Source organism: Psammomys obesus, unplaced genomic scaffold (genome assembly GCF_907164565.1).
Source record: "Psammomys obesus unplaced genomic scaffold, mPsaObe1.curated_primary_1811, whole genome shotgun sequence".
In the NCBI taxonomy this organism is placed as follows: Eukaryota; Metazoa; Chordata; class Mammalia; order Rodentia; family Muridae; genus Psammomys; species Psammomys obesus.
Window position 1 is genome coordinate 57990385 of NW_026585504.1, and position 12095 is coordinate 58002479.

The following is a 12095-nucleotide window of genomic DNA, read 5'->3' on the forward strand; positions in this document are numbered from 1 at the left end:
ATATATATATATATATATATATATATATATATATATATTTAAGAAAAGAACGAGGGGCCCTGGGGACAAGGATGCAGGTAGAGTACTGATCTAGTATGTATGAAACCTGGATTTACTCCCCACCACTGTGTAGACCTGAGTGGTGGCACCTGTCTGTGAGCCAGCCAGAGGCAGGAGGATCAGAAGTTCAAGGTGATCCTTGGCTACTTAAGAATTCAAGGCCAGCCTAGGCTACCTGAGACCCTGCTTCCAAAAGCAATTTTCTCTTATATGGTTGGCATATGAGTTGTTAACTCATATTGTTTTGTTGGCTAGGTGTGGACTCATACATTTGAGCTTTCTCCTAGTCTGTTTGTTCACAGAGGGCTTGGAAGTTCTTGTATACTTCACATTCCCAGAACATCACAGTTCAGACTAACAATATTTCAAGCAGTCAGTGGCCCTTTGTGGCCAAAGGTACCACGACATATGGTTTTGACTATTGACTTCTAAAACTTGATGCGGGGACACCTTTCTCTGTCATTTAAACCTTTTTTTTTTTTTTTTTTTGAGGTAATGGCTTATGTGTCCCAGGATGGCCTCAAAGTCTCTGAAGATGATCTTGAACTTCTGACCCTTCAACTGAGTGCTGGAATTCTCACCATGCATCACTGTGACAGGTTTTATGGAGTTCTGAAGGTTGAATGCTGTGCTGTGCATGCTGGGCAAGTACCCTACCAACTGTGCCATGTGCCTGTCCCTTATGCTTATTTCGGCTTTCTTTTTTATTACATCTTATTACTTATTGTGTGTGTATACATACTCAAGTGCATATATGTGTGTGCGCACTCATGGCACATGTACATGTGGCAGTCAGAGGGTAAGTTGCTTGAGTCGGTTTTCTCCTTCCTCCTCCTAGGACAATGTGAGTTCCAGGGACAAAATGTAAAGGTAGGGAGCACCTTTAACTGCTGAGCCATCTTGCCTGCCCTTACTTGGGTTTCTGTTCCTTGCAACTGGAAGTGATTGTAACTGGACAGGGGTTAGAGGTGCACAGCCAAGAGGAGTCTGGCAAAACTTGCTCTGCTTCCATTCCCACGTGCACCTTTAACCACAGATGTAAGACAGCTCCGAGAGGCTTCATCTTTGCTTAAGTGATGACCTCAAGTCCAGAGAGCCTGGCAGGTGCCAACATGCCCAGTTGGTGTGTGTCGTCCAGGAGAGGGCACTTGCTGCCTGCTGCCATATGGTCTCCGGAGCCCCCAGGGGGTCCACTGAGAGGCCTTATAGTTTGATTGGAGCCCCCACTACCACTTCTTTTCCACCCCCTACAGCTGCCGGTTCCTGATAGTTTTATGGAATTATCTTGATAGTTCCATAAAAGTGCTCACACATTCCTCTTTCAGCCAAACCCCCGCTCCTCCCCAGGTCACCATGAACTCCCGTTTAACCCATTCAGATCATATTCTCAGAGTGCAGGCTTCAGAGTTTAGTGATCTCCAGGAAAAACTGGGAGTCCCTTCTGGAACTGATGAAATGGGTGGCTCTTGGGGACCCTGCAGAAATGGGGGGGGGGTTATTGTTGTTCTTGAAGAATGCTAGGGTTTGTCCTTGGGGCAGATACACATGGTGATCAAGCTTTTTTCAGTACCAGGTGAAGAAAAGGACTCAGGGCATGAGAACAGGAGCTGTGCTCATCAAATATCAGGGACCTGAGTGCACACTAGACCCAAGTCCCGGCTGTTCACTCAGGTGGGAGAATGTGTTAAGATGCTCTCGGCCACTGGGCTGCTGAGGTGGCTCAGTAGACAAGGGTGCCTAACTCCAATCCTGACAAACTGTGACATGGGGGGGGGCATGAGGCCCTGCAAGTTGTCTTCTGAAAGCCATGCCCCCCTCCTGCAAATAATTTTTTAAAGTCAATATTCCCATTAATGCAAATCACATACATTTGAAAAATAAAGACAAGGAAGGATGGTTCATATGCATATCTATCGTCTCTATACTAGACTAACTGTGTCCCAGAAGACTGAAAAGTCAAAAGCTCAGAAACTAACCATTATCCTCCCAGCAGGAATCAGAAGGTCACCTGCCCCCACGCACTTGGATAATAGAATCTTCATTCCTTCTCCCCTCAGGCTATGGGGAAGGTAAGCCTTATTTTTCCTGATTTTAGGTTCTTAGGGCTAGGATCCTGGTTCCCAACTGGTATTCGGCAAGACACCCAGCTTGCCATTTGGAGGGTGTTCCCACTGATCTTTGTGTTTGCTGGAGCACTGAGGGGCTAGCATGCCTGAAGGCAGATGAGCATCCCTCTCCAAAGGAACCTTTGCTGTTATTTTAAAGCTGGGACAGGGAGATGCTTTGTGGTACATGGTACCCTATGGATCTGGCTGGGTCTGGTCCAAGCATTACTTCCATCATATGTCTTTCTTCTCCTCCTTCTCCTCCCCCTCCTTCTTGTGTAGCCCTGGCTTGTCCTTGCTTTGTAGACCAGGATGGCCTCAAACTCACATCATCTGCCTGCCTCTGCCTCTTGAGTGCTGGGGTTAAAGGTGTGTGCCGCTACATAAGCCCTCCCTGATAAATCTTAAGGAGGCTAGTGGGAAGGGAAGGGGTGAGAACCAATAGAGAAGTTTGGTACAAACAACTTGGGGTAAACTAACTCCACAGGGGTCATACCTGACAGCTCAGCAGTGAAGTCCTAGCCCTTGCCATCTATTTGTCTTTATGGATTCGCTTTCTCCAAGCTTTAGCGCTCAATAGTGTCCTTGGCTAGAGGCAAGGACTTCCTTCCTTCATTGCTGCCACAGTCCACTGCAGCTAGTTAGCCTAACTGCCACCCACCCACACCCTGGAGAGCTCTAAAGCCCCTCCCCACATCGTTCCCCTAATAGTTTTTACTTCCTTAATGACAGTGGCCTCTGTTTGCTGCTCACCCACTGGCCTTGCAATAATGGCAGGAGCCTCTGGAAGGGCTGGCCCACTGCCATTATCCTAGGTTGCTCTCCTCTTGAACACATGCACCCGTCATGGTCCCTCATGGAGACCTTGGTGGTCAGGATGTTCATTATAGAATTCTTTAGTATCAATATCTGGGAGCGAGCTGAGAAGGGTAGAAGTAATCACTTCCTCCAGTTTCTCCATTGCACCTCTGGGTCTAAAATGGCCTCTGCATTGTCACACATCCAAAGAGTTGGGTGTGATAGCCACAGGAATGTTGACCAACCCTCCCCTCGGAGACATGTGACCTCTGGGAGCATCCAGAGCAGCAGAGGTGGTTCCTGGAGAGGGACACAATGGTTCTTCACAGAGAAGCCACCTGCAGCTGGAGAGATAGCCCGGTCAGTTCAGCAAGGAGGACTTGCATATCTATGCTTGCAGGCCCAGGGAGTGAAGGTCTCAGGGCTTCACTTATTCAGTTGCTTCCCATAAGCAGAATGTATGCCTTACTGAGGTACTGGGCATCACCTGTGGGTCCAGCTCCAGGAACTGTATCCCTCCCTACCTGTCTATGGCCTACTGTTCAAACTCAGCCAGCCAGACCTTTACAAAAGCAAATTGTAAACAACACTCAAAATGTCAAAGGGGCAGAAAGATGGCACATCCGTACAGGTGCTTGCAAATTTGACACCCAGCCCCCCCCACCCATGGTAGAAGGAAAGAAATGACTCCTGCAAGTTGTCCTCTGAACACACATCAGGGTACAATACCCACGAGAGAGAGAGAGAGAAAGAGAGAGAGAGAGGAAACTTAAAAACAATCCTAACGGAAAGAAGTGGGGGAAGACAATGGAAAGAGACCCTGTCGTCCTGGACACTTCTCCATCCTATCTCCTAAGCTCTCCTGTAGGTCACACAAGCCCAGCTTGTCAAAGCAGGGCTGTCACAAGCCTTGTAGTCTCTGCCTGAAACTACTTTCTTTTCAGATGCCTCCTAGGCACATCTCTACTCAGACTAAGGCTCTGAGTAAGAGGCCGAGGTGTCTCTTTAAGTTTATTTTAAGCCGCACACTGGTGGTGCACGCCTTTAATCCCAGCACTTGGAGTTCAAGGCCAGCCTGGTCCAGCTCGAGCTCCAGGACAGCCAAGACTACACAGAGAAACCCTGCCTCGAAGGACAAAAACAACAACAAAATAAATAAATAAACAAACAAACAAACAAATAAATAAATAAGATAGAGGAAAAGAAAAAGGGAAAAGGGTTTTATTTTAGAGAAAGGTCTTCTGCTTATGTAATTTACTCGGTAGCAGAGATGACCTTGAACTTCCGATCTTCCAGCCTCTATCAGTTTCTGGGATTACAGGCCTGTTCTACCACCTCTGAGGTTAGAGCCTAGAACTTCTTTTATGCTAGATGAGCGTTGAACGACATACACCCCTAACCTAACCATGGAGTTAAAGGCAAGTAAAAGCAACAGAGAAAAAAAGGTCATAACATTAGTATTCAGAGCAAGGTGAAACAAGAACCACGTTAAGGGGACCCTTAGGTACTCCTGGCCACTGACAATCGCCCTGTGGCTTTGAGGATCTGCTCTGGGCTCAGCGTAGAAGCTGAGAGGCGAGTAGGCCTCAGCGAGGGTGGCTGTGTCCCCAGGGTCAGTGGCCTGGAGCTAGCTCCCGGAAAGGCACAGGCGCAACCAGGTGCGGCCCAGCACCGCCCTCCCGCCGCGCTAGCCGTGGGGGCGGGCCTGTAGTAACCACGCCCCCGAGCGCCACGCCCTCCTGACGGCCCATAAAAGGCGCCGGCTGCATCCTGCTCGGGTTCGAGTGCTGCTTTGGGGTGGACAGCCATCGTCCAGCGTCGCCACGTCCAGCTTGGTGCCACGCCCCGGCCGGTGCTGCGGGAGCCCCAGCCATGCTGTTCTGGCACACGCAGCCCGAACACTACAACCAGCACAACTCTGGCAGCTACCTGCGGTAAGACCGGGCAGCACCTGCCTGAGGTCGGGGTCCGGGCGCTGACCGACCAGTGCGGCCTCAGGGACGGACCTTTCGGGAGCCCCCTGGGGAGCTGAACGGGGGAGGGGGGTGCGCTGACGCCCTCGGGGCGCCTCTCCAGGCTCTCCTGCCGCGCGCTGAGTTCCTGGCCGTGTCTCGCAACCTTCCTTCTTCCGTCTCCAATCCAGTTGAAGAAATAAACTTGCTCCATCCATCAGGAGCCCTGTGTCCCGGGTAGCCAAGCCCGGTTCTTTGCTCCTCTCAGCACGCGGGCCCACAGGTGGATGGCGGGAGCCGGTCTGCGCTGCAGCCCAGAGGGTTCAGGCTCCTGGGGGCTGGCCGTCCCTGCCCGGTGACCTTAGTGTGGGCCCCCGGCCCCGGATTCACTGAAATCTCTTCTGCGGGGATTTCTTTAGCGTGCTTCAAGGGATGAGGGTCCCGCGGGTTTTGCAAAGTTCTGTGAACTCCTTCTTTTAGGAAGTAGAACCCCCCCTCCTCCCCACTTTGCTTCGGTGACTACGAGATTCTTTTTTTCCACCGTGGTGCAGCTCGCTGGAGGGATAATAAATAGGCAGGCATTTCATTTTCTGAACTCGCCAGAACCAGCTTCAACCTGTCTTTATTTCCATCCTAGTCACAGTTTATTATATGTGCCTTACTAAACCCAACGGGTGTTTGACGTAGGCTCAGGAAAAAGCGAACTGGCAGGCAGAAGGCATCTCGGGCTGTCAACCCTAACTACAGAACCTTAAGGGCTTCTTTGTACCCCCGAATCTCCCCTCTCGGATTTTTTTTTTTTTTTTAATTATTTGTACTTCCTGACTTCTGATACATGTATATCCAGAAGTCCTCTGGGAAGGCATTCCCCTTCTTAGAAAGCCGAGGATTGACCTGGTTTCTCTGGTGTATCTTCAGGTTTTCTTTTGTTTTTTTAAACTCCGAGTCATAGAAAATGGCAATGGATCTAGGGTCTTGGGCGTGCAGACCCCTGTGGTGCTGAGGTATAAGCAGAGCCCAGGATTAAAGTGCTCCACGGTAAATACATGCTAACCGCGAAGCACTCTATAGGGTTACTTGTAGTTTCTTTTGGATTGTAGTGAGTGGCCCTTAGGCATCTCATCCTAGCTTAAAAATGATTTTGAAGGTGACCTTGAGCTGAAGTGAGCGTATTTGAAACCTAGATGCATAAAACGTCATCCTGTTTGGGGACAGATTGTTAGAGGAAAGGCGTGGCTTTTGCATATGTCCCTGAGAGAGAAGTTTGTGAGCTAACCCAGGTACTTTGAGGATTTTGACTTTATATGAAAGGCAGAAAGCAAACATTGGGGCTGAGAGCTGCTACAAAGCTGCAGGTTTATTGGGTTGCTTTGCCAAAGCAATGGATGAAGACTGTCCATACTCCCCCCCCCCCCCTTGGAAGCTGGTCTATTGTTTTTCTTTGCTTGTTTGTTTTTCAAGACACGGTTTCTCTGTGTAGCCTTGGGCTGTCCTGGGCTTACTCTGTAGAGCAGGCTGGCCTCAAACTCACAGAGATCTGTTTGCCTCTGCATCCCCGAGTGCTGGGATTACAGTCAGTGGTGGGCCTACGAGCGGCCTTCCCCAACAGGCTTGGCTTTGTTTTTTACCTTTAAGTGATTTGACCTCCTTAAGGCCTGTATCCTCTGCTAGAATGAGAATATTTTTCTTTGCTTCGCTTTTTTTCTTTTTAAAGTCAATTTTATGTATTTTTTGCAATGCTAGGATGAACCCTGGACCTTACACTTACTCCTCCATTTTGGCAACTTTTGGCCCTCCTTTTTATTATTATTTTTGTTCTGCTAGAAGTTCTGCAAGCCATCTGATTTCATCAAGAAGCGAGTGGCCTTTAGTCCCTCCCTCTCCTTTCTGTTTGATGTTCTGGTGACTTTTATTCCTTGGCAAATAAGGACACCAGGCCAGAAACAAGTTACTGTTGAATGATGTTTCTTAACACCCCTCCCCTTTTCTTTTAATTTGAAAGTAACAGTGCATGGATTATTCACTTACATGGTCGGGGCAAGCATGAAAGTATGCAATCCCCAGGTGAGCTGGAGGGCTGGCTTCTTTCCGTGCTCCTTAATAATTGCCCAGGCTGGGAGAGGGGAAAGGAAGGCTTGCTTCCGGTGAAGGCAAACCTGGCCGGTACTGCACTCTCGCTCTCTACTTTGGGCAGCAGACAGGAAGCGCAGAAAAGCACACATAGGGAAGGCTTCCCAGGTGTGCCCAAAGGCAGGCTTTCTGAGAATTTGTTAGATACTGGTGGGTGTGTGCTGGATTGTGTTTCATGGACAGTCTTTTATGGTGCTGTCAGGGAACATGTCGTACTGTCATAGTGACTGTGCAATGAAGTGGGGTCAGCTGATCTGATTCACGGCCCAGACCCATGATGGGAGGAGGGTCATCAAGATAGGGCCGGGCATCTTTTGGTAGTTCTTTCTGTGGCAACATAGTTCAGAATCTTGAAGCAAGTCTCACCTGCCTGAGGGTCATTCTGATCCTCAGGGATTTTATTGTTCCTTGCAAGGACACCTATCTGAAGTCCCAGCAACTCTGCAGGCTGAGGTGGGACTGTTTCTTGAGTCTGGGTGTTCAAGGTTAGCCCGAGCAACATACTGATCCCTTCCTGAAAAAGTCTAGAAACAAGTTCCTCTGTCACAGGGTGATTAGAGGCTAGTGTATGTGATGGTGTGTGAGTATGGATGTGCATGTGTGTAGGGGCCAGAGCACAACCTTCAGTATTGTTGGGGCGGGCTGTTTATTTGTCCTTTCGTTTGTTTGTTTTTGAGACAGTGTCTCATGTAGCCCTGGCTGTCTTGGAACTCATTCAGTAGATCAGGCTGGCCTCGATCTCATAGAGATCCACCTGCTTCTGTCTCCCAAGTGCTGGGATTGAAGACAAGCACTACTATGGCTGACTATTCTTCATTAATGTTCCTCAGGTACATGCGCTTTGTTTTTTGAGACTAGGTCTCCTACTGATCTGGAAGTTGACCAGTAGACTAAGCTGGCTGGCCAGTGAGCCTCAGGGCTCATCCTGTTGCATCTCCCCAGCACTGGGGATGACCATTGTGGGCTGCTACACCTAGCTTTTGAAGGCTTTGGGCTCTGGGACTGAATTTTTTAGGTCCTTAGGCTTAAAGTGCTTCACCAACTGAGCTGTCTCCACAGCACTTTGTGGAGGTTTTTGGAATAGGGAGCATTATTTAGAGGTAAAGGAAACAGTTTTCTGAGTATTTTAAGATTTGCTACTTGAGTAAGAAAACTGAAATCAAGGTTTTCCTATCTACCTAGTATTTTTAAGAAACCATTATGAGCTTTTAAAGTGGGAGCGATGGGCCAGCAATGCGGCTCAGTAGATAAAGGTGCAAGCCTAATGACCCGAATTCAGTCCCAGGAATCCACGTGGTAGCAGGAGAGAACTAGCTCCCAGAAGCTGTCCTCTAATGTTGGTGTGCGTGCACATGCAGTATGTGCGCTTGTTCACAAGCTCATGTGCTTGGACACACATACAGATACACAATTAACCAACCAACCAACTAGCTGTCAAAAGTTACAAGAACAAGACAGGTTAGTTGTCTCCTTTTTGAAAGAGAGGAAGATATATGTCCCTCTGGGTGAGGAAGCCAACGGCTCTTCAATTATGTAGTTTACAGTTATGGAACTGTAAACTACCACCAAGTCTTGGTACATAGGAGAGTTGATTAAAGAATAAAAATTGAAGCAAGGCATGATGGCTCACATCTTTAATCCCAGCACCTGTGAGGCAGAGGCAAGCAGATCTCTGTGAGTTCCAAGCCAGCCTGGTCTACAAAGCGAGTTCTAGGACAGCCAGGGCTACACACAGAGAAACCCTGTCTTGAAAAAAAAAACCAAACAGAATCAAAATTGATGAGGCTGGTGAGGTGCTTTGTGGATAAAGTTGCCACGTTTTGACGACCTGAGACCCACATGATAGGAAAGAACTGAAATTTGCAAGTTGTCCCGTGACTTCCACATGTGCCTTGATATGTACATACCCACACCCACCTACTAAATAAAAAGGGGGAGGGGCTGGAGAAATGGCTCAGTGGTTAAGAGCACTGTCTGCTCTTCCAAGGGAGTGGGTTCAACTCCCAGCACCCACATGGCAGCTCACAACTGTCCGTAAGCAGTTCCAGGTGGCAGGTGGTCTGACACCCTCACATCAATGCACATAAAATAATAATAAAAAAAAGAAACAAAAATCGTTCAGATGATTTTTCTGGAAGATGTTTTGCACTTACAGACGGAAAGCTGCTGCCCAAGGCTGGGCTGTAGCTCAGTGGTAAAGCTCCTGTCACATGCACGCAGTTCCAGGTTCAGTCTCTGAGCATTGTTCCCCTCCCCCAGAATAAAAGGAGAAAAAAAAAAAAAAGAAATAGCTGCTAAGGTCACTTGCTGCTGGTTTCAGTCATTTAGGTTTCACAAAGTAGGAGACAACTCTGAGCTTCTCCTTCTCTGGATCTTGGGTGAACAGATCTCAGGAGGGCCATTGGATGAAGTAGGATCACGCAGTAATGGTTGTATCTGGGATTTGGGCCGTGTGTGAGGAGCTGGGTCAGCATGTCACACTGGACTCTGAAGTCACCTTTGCCGTCCTGTCCCGCATCTGTCTCCCCAACATTGTTCCATGCTTCTGGGCATTGCTTCTGACCTCTAGCTTCCCATGTTTTGCAGTGATGTGCTGGCTCTGCCCATCTTCAAGCAGGAGGAGCCACAGCTGTCGCCTGAGAATGGGGCCCGCTTGCCGCCTCTACAGTATGTGCTGTGCGCTGCCACCTCTCCAGCTGTGAAGCTACACGAAGAGACCTTGACGTACCTCAATCAAGGTAGAGGCCTCCACAGGCTTGTGATATGGGCGCAGGGAACAGCTGGAAGAGTTCGCAAATGGTGTGCAAGATCCTGTTGGGCCTCTGTAGCTGTGACATGGGACTCTGGAAAGAGTACGGGCTTGTCTTAGAGGTCAGGCACAGGTTTGGATTCTGTTGCTTAGCTGTGTGGCTTCCCAGGACCTCCGCGCCTTCACTGGGTGAATGGAAATAATTGAAAACTGAGCTGGGAGTAGTCATGTGAGCCTGTAGTCCTACTCTGTGGCCTGAGGCAGTCTGAACAACAGAATGAGACTCTTTGAAAAGGAGGGAGAGGAGAAGGGAGGGGAGGCCAAGTGTGGGGCCAGTACGTTCCTCATGTAGCCTCCAGAAATCAATGATTGGTGGTTGCCATTATGTTTGGAGCTTTCAGTATCTCTTGGTACCTGCTCTGCTGTCTTTCATGGAGTAACAGCTGATCTGGCTTCCCACCCGCTGGAGGGAGATTTCCCTTCGTGGTTTTAGCACCGTTTCTTATTCTCAGAGCTTTAGAGATTCTGTGTAAAAGGAGAAAGTCTAATTTGGGGGGGGGGGGTTTAAAAGGGTGACGGTAAGTAACCTGCCTGGCATGATATTCTTTGAGTTGGGGTTTTGCTATGTAGCCCAGGCTTGTCTGGAACTCAAGATCCTCCTGCCTTAGCCTCCTAAGTACTAGGACTATAGGCTTGTACTCTGTCTAGCATCCAATACTTCTTTTTAAATTTTTTTATTATGTGTATGTATATATGTATGTATATATGTTATGTGTGTGATTACATTATGTATAAGTATGTGTGTGATTATGTTCTGTATAAGTGTGATTACAGTATGTATAAGTGTGTATGATTACATTATGTATAAGTGAATGTATGTGTGATTATGTTATGTATAAGTGTCCGTATGTGTGATTGCATTATGTGTGTTTGTGTAATTACAATTAGGTATAAGTATGTATGATTACATTGTGTATAAGTGAATGTATGTGTGATTACATTATATGTATATGTCTGTGATTACCTGTGTGTGTGTGTGTGTGTGTGTGTGTGTGTGTGTGTGTGTATACACTTGAAGTCAGGAGCTTGTTCTCTTTTATCATGTGGAACTCAGGTCATTGACTTGGCGGCAGGTGCCTTTGCCCAGTCAGTTGTCTCAGCACCCATGTTCCCCTTGTTGAGTGTTTCTGTACCCTGGTGGGTAGTTTCGCTGGTGTCTGTAGCGACGATGGGGCTGTATTAGCACTGTCTCCTGGATTACTTGTGGTTGCCATCATCCTGTGTACTGGTTGCTCTTCTGTGAGTTGGAATCTGGGAGGGACAGCCCAGCCCTAGGAAAAAAGCTGCCTCCGTTCTGCAGAATTGCATCCTGGATTTGACCTTGTCCAGGTCCCTAGCTCATGATGAATGGAAGTGCCTGGGCTACCTCTGCATGGACTCTGCTCCTGTAATTGCTGGTCTGTCCCTCAAGAAGGTAATGCTTGCCCTGTGGGCTGCGCACTTACTTCTCATTCTGTGGTGGCTGATGGCCATTGATGGCAGGTGACAAGCCAGTTGGAAGCAGTCCCTTATGTGTTTGCACACTAGCTTCTGTCATTGTCCTTTCTTCTTGAAAGTTAAATGCTGCCAACTTTCCCTTTGAGCAGTTTTTCTCCTCATCAGTCCCACCCCCCACCTTCTTGGCTTAAACTTGAGAGTGAAGGAATGAGGCCACTGAGCTTGTGGGTGTTGTTTGGAGCCATGTTCCATGTGAGCTGATGAGTGAGCAGCGTGAGGTCTTGCTGCTGAACAGAGACATTGTGTGTCTGTCCCGCCCCATTTTAAGGCCTTTCTTTAGTTGTATTTACCATGCCTCTCTGCTGTTGTTTGGCTAATGTTAGGAAGTGTTCAGTAGCATACTAGAACTTATCTACAAGTTTGAAAGAGAACATCCTCTTCCCCATCATAGCTGTTAAAAGAGAGAGGAAGGGACCTGCTCTGTGATCCCATCCACCTGCTTGTGTTGACTTGTTATACAGCCTTTGGGTGTTTACAGAGTTATTATGTTACTGTGGAAGTTGAACTTAGGGCCCCTGCAAGATAGGCTAGTACTCTAGCACAGAGCCACACGCCCTCCATTCCTAGATACTTTGGTTAATGCTTTCTTGTTCTTGATGCTTTGAAACAGGACAGCTGTCTCCAGGGTTCTGGGAACCCCCTGCATCTCAGATTGGCCTCTGTCTAATCTCAGTCTTTCAAATGCACGGTTTTGACTGACTCGTAATGTAATAGATGTTCATTACAGCAAATGTAGATTGTTTT

At 48.1% G+C, this 12095-nt stretch overlaps 1 protein-coding gene across 2 annotated transcripts in view; it reads left to right on the forward strand.

Annotated features, from left to right (window-relative positions):
- Positions 1–4755: 4755 nt before the first annotated feature.
- Positions 4756–12095, forward strand: part of Tfcp2l1 (transcription factor CP2 like 1) — a 55454-nt gene continuing 48114 nt past the window's right edge. For both annotated transcript variants that reach the window (XM_055601555.1, XM_055601562.1), the window contains exons 1-2: positions 4756–4897; positions 9632–9783. In XM_055601555.1, the coding sequence (XP_055457530.1) occupies positions 4836–4897; positions 9632–9783 (214 nt within the window). In that variant the 5' untranslated portion in view covers positions 4756–4835. The remainder of the gene's footprint in view (positions 4898–9631; positions 9784–12095) is intronic.